We start from the raw sequence: 8,637 nt of genomic DNA on the forward strand, positions 1-8,637 counted from the left end.
GGCTTCTCTTGTTGTGGAACATGGGCTGTAGAGGTGCAGACTTCAGTAGTGGTCGCGGGCTTAGTTGCTCTGCAGCATGTGGGATCTTCCCAGACCACGGCTCGAAACCGTGTCCCCTGCATTTGCAGGCGGATTCTTAACCACTGCGCCACCAGGGAAGTCCTGAGAATCTCCCAAGAGGCTTTTTAGCTTTTTTAAACTTCGAGTGCCTCACCCCAGAGATTCCAGTCTAATGGGTCTGTGATGTGATCCAGGCATCCTTATTTTTTAAGAGCTCCCCAATGACTTTGTGTAAAGCCAATGTAAAGAACTTCTGTTTCAAAGTATTTCAGTGTTTTGCCTGCTACCTTGAAGTCAGACTAAAAGACAGATCAGGTTGTTGCCAAAAGAAGCAAAATTTTCTAATAATAGGGTTTCCCTGCTTACTGTGAGATTCTGCAGTTTCAAAATCACATTTCTGACAGTTAGGTAGCTGCCTTATTGTTTTGTCTGTGTGCCAGTTTATGGGTGAAAAAACACATTGGAGGAAAGCAAGGCCCATAGTTGAAAAAACTGAACAAGTTATGCATTCTCTCCTTGCTTCCTCCCTCAGTTCACTGCCCTTTCTATGTGTGTGTGCAAGCAGCTCACCTTCCATTTCCTTCCCCAGCTTCTCTGATTGAGTCACCCAACCGCAATCACCATCTCCCCCAACCCCGTCATCTCCCTTCCCCGATCCCAGACCTGTGGGTTTATCTCACTTTAAGTATTTTCTCTCCCGAGTCTCCTGTTCATTTACCCTTTATCACAACCTAGACACTGGAAGTCTTTGTTCACTTCACTTTAACTTGGATCCCAAAATGTTGCATTTCTTCCTTAGGGTTCATGTTGGTCTTCCCCCTTAAAGAGGTGTTTTCTTGCTAGCATTGGTCTTCCTTTCTTTAAGGTGGAAACAACCCTTACTTTTTCCTCTTATCTTCTCCTTTTTCAGTTGAGTTTGCATCTTTGTACAGTAGCTATATTTTCTCAGTAGTTCCTGGACTTTCCCAACTTAAAATATGTAAAAGAAAACTAGGGTGCACTTTGATATGCAATCTAGGATTCCTGGAGTTGCCAGGAACCTTTGGGGTAGAATTATTCAATTTATTTCTATCTGCGTGATCTGGTATAGATAGCAGCCTCTATTATTTGAGGTCCCCAGATAATTAGAAGACAATGCACACACTTATCACTTGTTCCAAGATGGTCTCTGGGATTTTGCTGTTTAAAAAGCCCTTTTATTTTCCATTACTTTCATACAGAAGCTCTGACCTAAATACCTTGCCATAACAAACAAGAGATTTTGTGAACCAAAGGCTATTCTTCATTGTAATTTCTCAAGCTTTACCTTTTATTCATACTTCACTAGCTTTTTAGTAATAGTCGTAGAAGAGGATAAAGTTTGAGAAAATATATTAAAAAGTTGAATATTTCAAATGAGCTGGACTGGAACCTGTGTTACTTCAGTTTTATCCATGAATTGTAAGATCTTTTTGAAAAATAAGATCAATATTAATCTTATCTTTTTTTCAAGATGCTCTTTTGTTAAAATATTCCAAGAAATCTGAACTGTGGACAGCCCAGGAAACTGTTGTGTATTTGGGGGACTACCTGAATGTGAAGAAGAAAGGCAGACAAAGGAATGTATTTTGGGTGCATCATCTTCACCAAGAAGAAACTCTGGGGAGGTATTGCTTAAAAGCACCTATATCACTAATGTAAAAAGGGCTAATTTTTCCCTTCTGTTAAGTAATTGTTTATGAGACTTTGAAAGGGCTGAAAAAATGGCTAAAATGTATGTTTTCAGAATTCAACTCCTTTTTCCTCCTCCTCATTAGTTAGTTAATAACAGTTATCATATATGGAAGACCCACATTATGTCAGCCATTGGGCTGGTTGTTTTATATACATGATTTCAAACCCATTAGCGAACATTAAACCCCATTGTACAGATAAGAAAAATAGTGTTCCTGGCTATATGACAGGCCACAGAGTTTTAAACACTGTCACTAAAAATGCTGGCAAGAAAGGCTAAACTATGCCAGCCATACTTCTAAGTAAATGGGTGAGCCTGCAAAAAAAGGCAGAAAAATCCTCTAAGGCCAGGGTTGAAGCATATCCAGGGATGTAAGTGAATACTGAATCCTTAAGACACCCTCCATAGAAGTTTTGGGCAGGGGAGGGATGAGAGAGCAGCTAGTGACAGAAGTTACACATGGAAGGGGATGAGTTTAGAGACCACGGATATATATATATATATTTTGTTTTTTTTCCCATTGGAGTATAGTTCCTTTACAATATTGTGTTAGTTTATACTGTACAGCAAAGTGAATCAGCTATACGTATACATATATCCCCTCTTTTTTAGATTTCCTTCTCATTTAGGTCACTACAGGGCACTGAGTAGAGTTCCCTATGTTGTACAGTAGGTTCTCATTAGTTGTCTATTTTATACATAGTATCAATAGTGTATATGTCAATCCCAATCTCCCAGTTCATCCCACCGCCCCCTCCTTGGTATCCATTCGTTTGTTCTCTGCGTCTGTGTCTCTATTTCTGCTTTGTAAATAAGATCGTCTATACCAATTTTTTCAGATTCCACATATATGCATTAATATACGATATTTGTTTTTCTCTTTCTGACTTCCTTCATTCCGTATGACAGTCTCTAGGTCCATCCACAGAGACCACCGATATAAAGCAGGGACGCAGGAATGGCTACATGCTCAAAAATAGGTTATTTAAAAATATGCCACCCCCGCTGAGGCAAATAACCTGGAAAGTTTTTTGTTTGGCCTTAGTTCTTGATGACAACTTTAAGCAAAAACTCACCTGAAAATTAGTGATCACAGGTGGTACTCATTGGGTTTAAGGCCTAATTTTATACCATATGCATATTTTAAAGGACCTATAGGCAAGACTTTTAATTTAATGTAGACCTTGATCTTTAGCCAAATCCAAAAAATGTAAGAAATAAACAGGAAGAGGAAAAAAGAGAGAAATTGGGTGACTCTTAAATAGTAGAAATACATTTCTTGAAAAGGTTGTTGATGATAATAATAATAGTAAACATGTACATTTCTTACTATGTCCCAAGCCCTGTTTTAAGTCATTGATATACTAATTTAATTAATCCTCAAAAAACCGTATGAGGTAGTTACTACTGTATTATTATCCCCATCTTACAGATGAGAGAAGTGAGACACAGAGATGTTAAGAAACCTGCACCAATTCACACGTCAAAGTGGTGAAACCATGTGTTACGGGTATAATTGTGTCCCTCCAACCCCAGATTCAAGTTGACATTATAACCTCAAGTACCTCAGACTGTGATCTTATTTGGAAATGGAGTCATTGCAGATGTAATTAGTTAAGATGAGTTCATACTGGAGTAGGATAGGCCCATCATCCACTATGACTGGTATCCTTATAAAAAGAGGAAATTTGGAGATAGACACACACAGGGAGAATGCATGTAAAAATTGTAGTTATGCTGCCACCAAGCAGGAACTATCAGAAGCCAGGAGAGAGGCCTGGAAAAGATCCTTCCCTAATGCCTTCAGAGGGAGCATGGCTCTGTTGACACCTTGATCTTAGACTTAGAGACTCTAGAACCGTGAGAAAGATCAGTTTCTGTTGTTTAAGCCACCCACATTGTGGCACTTTGTTACAGCAGTCCTAAGCAACTAACATACCAGGATACATGATAGGAGGATCTGAGATGGGAAATAAAAGAGAGAAGAAGAGACAGGGAAGATGGAGTGAAAGGGTCTAACATACATCTGACCAGAAAAAGATAACAGAGCAAATAGAAAAGAATTACTATTTTAATAGATGATTTCTGACAATTTTCCAGAACTGCCAAAATATACTAATCTTCAAATACAGGAATCACAATGAATCCTAAGTAGGATAAAAAGTGTTGTTTGTGCACATAACAGGTGATGATGGAAAACAGTATTTGTACAGATGAAGTAATTATAAAAGGAAAGGGTAGAGGAAGCCTTCAGATTGATTAGTTGACCTAATATAAGGTCATGCTGCAGGGAGTGAAAGATCTGCTTCCAGAGTCCATGCACTTTCCAGTACCCATGCTTTCTCCCTTGACTTACCAAAGAAGTCTGGTGAACTGCTACACTAAGTGGACACTTTCTCTTTAAAATCAGTATCATCTGGGGTCAATGTATTAGGATTCTCCAGAAACACAAAACCAGTAAGGTATGTGTGTGTGTGTGTGTGTGTGTGTGTGTGTGTGTGTGTGTATATATATATATATATATATATATATATATATAAAGAGATTTATTTTTAGGAATTGACTCCCATAATTATGGAGGCTAGCAAGTCTCAGCATCTACAGTTGGCAAGATGGAGATCCAGGAGGGCTGATGATATGTAGTTCCAGTCCAAAGGCCAACAGGCTTGAGACCCAAGAGGAGATGATGTTTCAGTTCAAGTCCCAAAGCAGGAAAAGATCACTGTCCCAGCTCAGAAGCAGGCAAGAATTCTCTGTTACTCGAAAGAAGGTCAGCCTTTTGTTCCATTTGTCCCTTCAACTGGATGAGGCCCACTCACATTAGGGAGGGCAACCTACTTGACTCAGTCTATTGATTTAAATGTTAAACTCATCCAAAAACACCCTCACAGAAACACCCAGAATAATGTTTGACCAAATATTTGGGCACCCTGTGGACAAATCAAGTTGACACATAGACTTAACCATCAGTCAGCTAGTATGAATTATGTTCCACTGTTCAGGTGGCTCTCACAAAATTATTTGAGTCATGAGATAAGATAACATTAACAATCTAAGGCGGAGAAAGAGTAAGTAACATCTTTCAAGCATTTTTGCATATCTCGATCTTTCTTACTGTATAGTAGGATCACTTTGCATTTCTTTGTGTGGTTTTTCTCCATTCACAGATATGTTGGGAAAGAATATAAGGAGCAGAAGGGGCTCTGGCACCACTTCATCGATGTGGAGAGGCAGATGACTGCACAGCACTATGTGACAGAATTTAACAAGAGACTCTATGAACAAAAGATTCACACACAGATATTCTACATACCATCCTCAATATTACTGGTAAGGTTAAAGAAATCAAGAGTTTGATTAAGCAGGACTGTAAATATATATTAGGCTAGATTTCTATTGCCAACCTACCATTCATCCACCTCCACCATCATTCTGGTAAAATTCAATAAACTCAGTTACCAGCTTCCTTCATCTACTTCATCTGCTTCACTACTTGTAAGATATGTAGGAAATATGACCCTCTGTACCCTGATGCATCATTTGGATCCTTCAAGTCACATTTGAAGATCTGTTGATCCTGGTACCTGGTCCCTCATGGTCGAGTTAGCATTTTTAGTATACTTTTCCTTTGTGTTGTCTTTGTACTTTTAGAGAGAGAGAAAGGACCCTAAAGATCATATCTAATACACATTATTCCCTCAACATGATGCATAAATCCTGTTTCATATTCATTGACCCCCACCCCTTGCAATCAAGTGATAACTAAGCCATAGCTTAAACACCTTCAGTAAGAAAAAAATAATTCTTGTTTTTTTACTTTAAATAATTCCAGTTGTTAGGAAGTTGGCCCAGATCTGTCATCTTCTAATTTCTACCTGGATTGTAGCTCTTCCCTCTGGGACCACTGAGACCAATCCCTCTTCACTATGATATCTGTTTAAAAATGCAAAGGCACCCATCCCCACTGACATTTCTCTTCTTTGGATTAAGAATACCCTGCTTCCCCAAAGATGTTGGATCTTAGCACATTTACACCCTAAAGAATTTTTTTTTTTTACTTTGGCCAGAGATATTTTTAGACCCATATTTTGTTACTTATTTAATAATAGCTATTATCTATTTTGCAGTTTCTTTATGTGAAGCACTATGCTGGGCATTTAACAAACAAACATTAACTCTAACCTTTGAAACAAAATAGATCTACAGTCTACAAAATAGATCACATTGCACAGAAATGCTTGAGCTGATATTGCAACCCAGAGTCACAGTGCAGGATCTAGCTACATGCCCTGGCAAGCCAGCCCCCTAGGGTAGGTCACTTCATGGACTAATTTTTATTTGCACTTTTTAATAAAAGAATAATAAAAATTTTAGGTTCCATTATATGCCACATACATGTTAAGCACTTTACATGCATGGTCTCATATAATCCTTTTAATGGTCCTATAGCTATTATTACACCCACTTTACAAATAAGGAAACCAAAATCTAGAGAAGTAATAGTGCTCCTAAGTGGCAAAGCCTGGGTTCAAATTGAGATCTTCTGACCGCAAAGACCATGGCCTTCACCACTGTTATACTGTCTCCCATTTCTACTTTTCAGATTTTAGAGGGCAAAACAATAAAAGGATGTGTCAGTGTGGAACCTTACATACTGGGAGAATTTGTAAAATTGTCAAATAACACGAAAGTGGTGAAAACAGAATACAAAGCCACAGAATATGGCTTGGCTTACGGCCACTTTGCTTATGAGTTTTCCAATCATAGAGATGTTGTGGTCGATTTACAAGGTAGGTGAAACAGAATTTTTTTTTGTTTTTAGTATTATTTATATGTAAATGTGAGGTTTTGTAACTAGCTCTACTAATCATTATTTAATAAATAGATTGTTCAGTGCATAGGCTACTATTTGAAATTAAATTAATCAATTTTGCTGTATGTAGCAAATGATGCCTAGAAAAAAATGTTTAAAGCTTTCTGCAAGTGTCTAAGGTGTCAAATAATCAGTGAGAAGATCTGGCTCACATTCTCTTGGGCTTCATTCTAGAGCAAATCCGTAACAGCATTTTTTAAAATTTCACTCAAGTGGATTTGAGTGATGTAGGTTTCTTATGACTGCATGTTTTAATGTGTCAAAGTCTTTCCACACTTTCTTTCCTCTAGCTCTTTACCTTTATTACAGGTGTGGTACTGGGTTTCATAATTGGAATCATTATGGAACAGAAAGCTGTGTGTACTTGAATCTAACTTCCTTTAAAATCTGCATTAACATTTAAATTTTGTTTCAGTTTGGTATTTTATTTATCAGAATTATTAGCCATTATTCTATACTTCATTTGAATGATAAATGAGTTTTATTATAATTATTTCTAGTAAAGATTCTATGACCATCCTCCAAGATCTTTTCTATCCCCCTTCCATAGCATTTATCATCACTCTGTTATATTACATATTTTACTTACTTATATCGTTTATTAATCTGTCCCCCTTCACAAGAATGTTACACCAATGAGTACAGAGATTTTTTACTAACTTGTTCACTGCTGTATCTCCAGCACCCCAAACAGTGTTTTATACAGTGTGTACACTCAATAAATATTTGTTAAACGAACAGAGGAATGTATGAATTAATGAGTGAAGCATTAAAGAAACTTCTGAATCATGAAAATATTGTGATTTAATAATTATACTAAGTGCATGTTATTGCTCTCTAATTCCTGGGTCTGGTATGTCATATTTGACAAATTTAATTACCCAATATTTAATTATTCTTCTTAAAGCAATAATTGGAATATGCAACACCAAATCCCTTAACAGAAATTTATTTATCATAAACCAGAGGATGACCAGGTTTTTAAAGTGTCTTGGATATATTACACATATATGTATTTTTTTCAGAAACACTTTACTGACACTTATAGAGGATTTAATTCTCAGACATATGTATTTCTCTTTTAGGTTGGGTGACTGGTAATGGAAAAGGGCTCATCTACCTCACAGATCCCCAGATTCACTCTGTTGATCAGAAAGATGTCACTACCAATTTTGGAAAGAGAGGAATTTTTTACTTCTTTAATAACCAGCATGTGGAATGTAATGAAATATGCCATCGACTTTCTTTGACAAGACCTTCAATTGAGAAACCAAATAATTCATAGACCATCTCGAGTGACAAGGACCACTTAGTGCTACTCACCAATGCCGGGCTCTCCCTCCTTCCAGGGACACCAGTTATGGCACAGCCTGGTCCCTTGGGTTTAGGTGGGAACGTGGGACTGGTTCCAGCCAATGATTTGTGAGAGGAATTGATGAGTATCACTTTCAGGCCCATATTAAGTTGCCAGGGTAACACCAGGGCAGAGTCTCTTTCCCTCTGCGCAGTTACCAGGAGTACACCAGGAGATAGCTGCTCATCAGCATAAGTCCTGCAATGAGGAAGTCACAGGAAAGAGCCCCATTGACCCACGATGGACAGAAAACACATATGAGAAATAAACTTCTCTGTCTTAAGCCATGGAAATTTTGGAGCTTTTGTCACTGTCCATCAAGACTGATACTATTGGTGTTTTTCTTATTGATTTAGGAGTTCTTTATATATATATTAAAGAATTCAGGCCTTTGTGATATGCGTTCCAATTTTTTTGTTTGTCTTTTGACTTTGTATGAAACTTTTTTCCATGCAGAATTTGTTTTATACACTTGAATTCATCAGTCTTTTATTTTATGGCTTCTAGGTTATATGTCTTCTGTAGATCTTCCCTACTCTGGGTTTTGTTATTTTTAATCCTCCCATATTTTCTTCTAGTGCATTTACACTTGTGAGAGGTCTGAGGGAAGACGGTGCGTTTTGATGGCCACCACAG

General features: G+C 37.6%; 1 protein-coding gene across 3 annotated transcripts in view; it reads left to right on the forward strand.

Moving 5' to 3' along the window:
- The window catches only part of ALPK1 (alpha kinase 1), a 121,662-nt gene extending 113,264 nt beyond the window's left edge, over positions 1-8,398 (forward strand). The window contains exons 12-15 of one of the 3 annotated variants that reach the window (XM_059924218.1): positions 1,553-1,706; positions 4,942-5,104; positions 6,378-6,564; positions 7,733-8,398. In XM_059924218.1, the coding sequence (XP_059780201.1) occupies positions 1,553-1,706; positions 4,942-5,104; positions 6,378-6,564; positions 7,733-7,932 (704 nt within the window). In that variant the 3' untranslated portion in view covers positions 7,933-8,398. Of the gene's footprint in view, positions 1-1,552; positions 1,707-4,330; positions 4,365-4,941; positions 5,105-6,377; positions 6,565-7,732 lie in introns of those variants that run through there. The other 2 variants (XM_059924220.1, XM_059924221.1) reach the window with 2 other exon arrangements.
- Positions 8,399-8,637: the final 239 nt, after the last annotated feature.

Source organism: Balaenoptera ricei, chromosome 5 (assembly GCF_028023285.1).
Source record: "Balaenoptera ricei isolate mBalRic1 chromosome 5, mBalRic1.hap2, whole genome shotgun sequence".
NCBI lineage: Eukaryota > Metazoa > Chordata > Mammalia > Artiodactyla > Balaenopteridae > Balaenoptera > Balaenoptera ricei.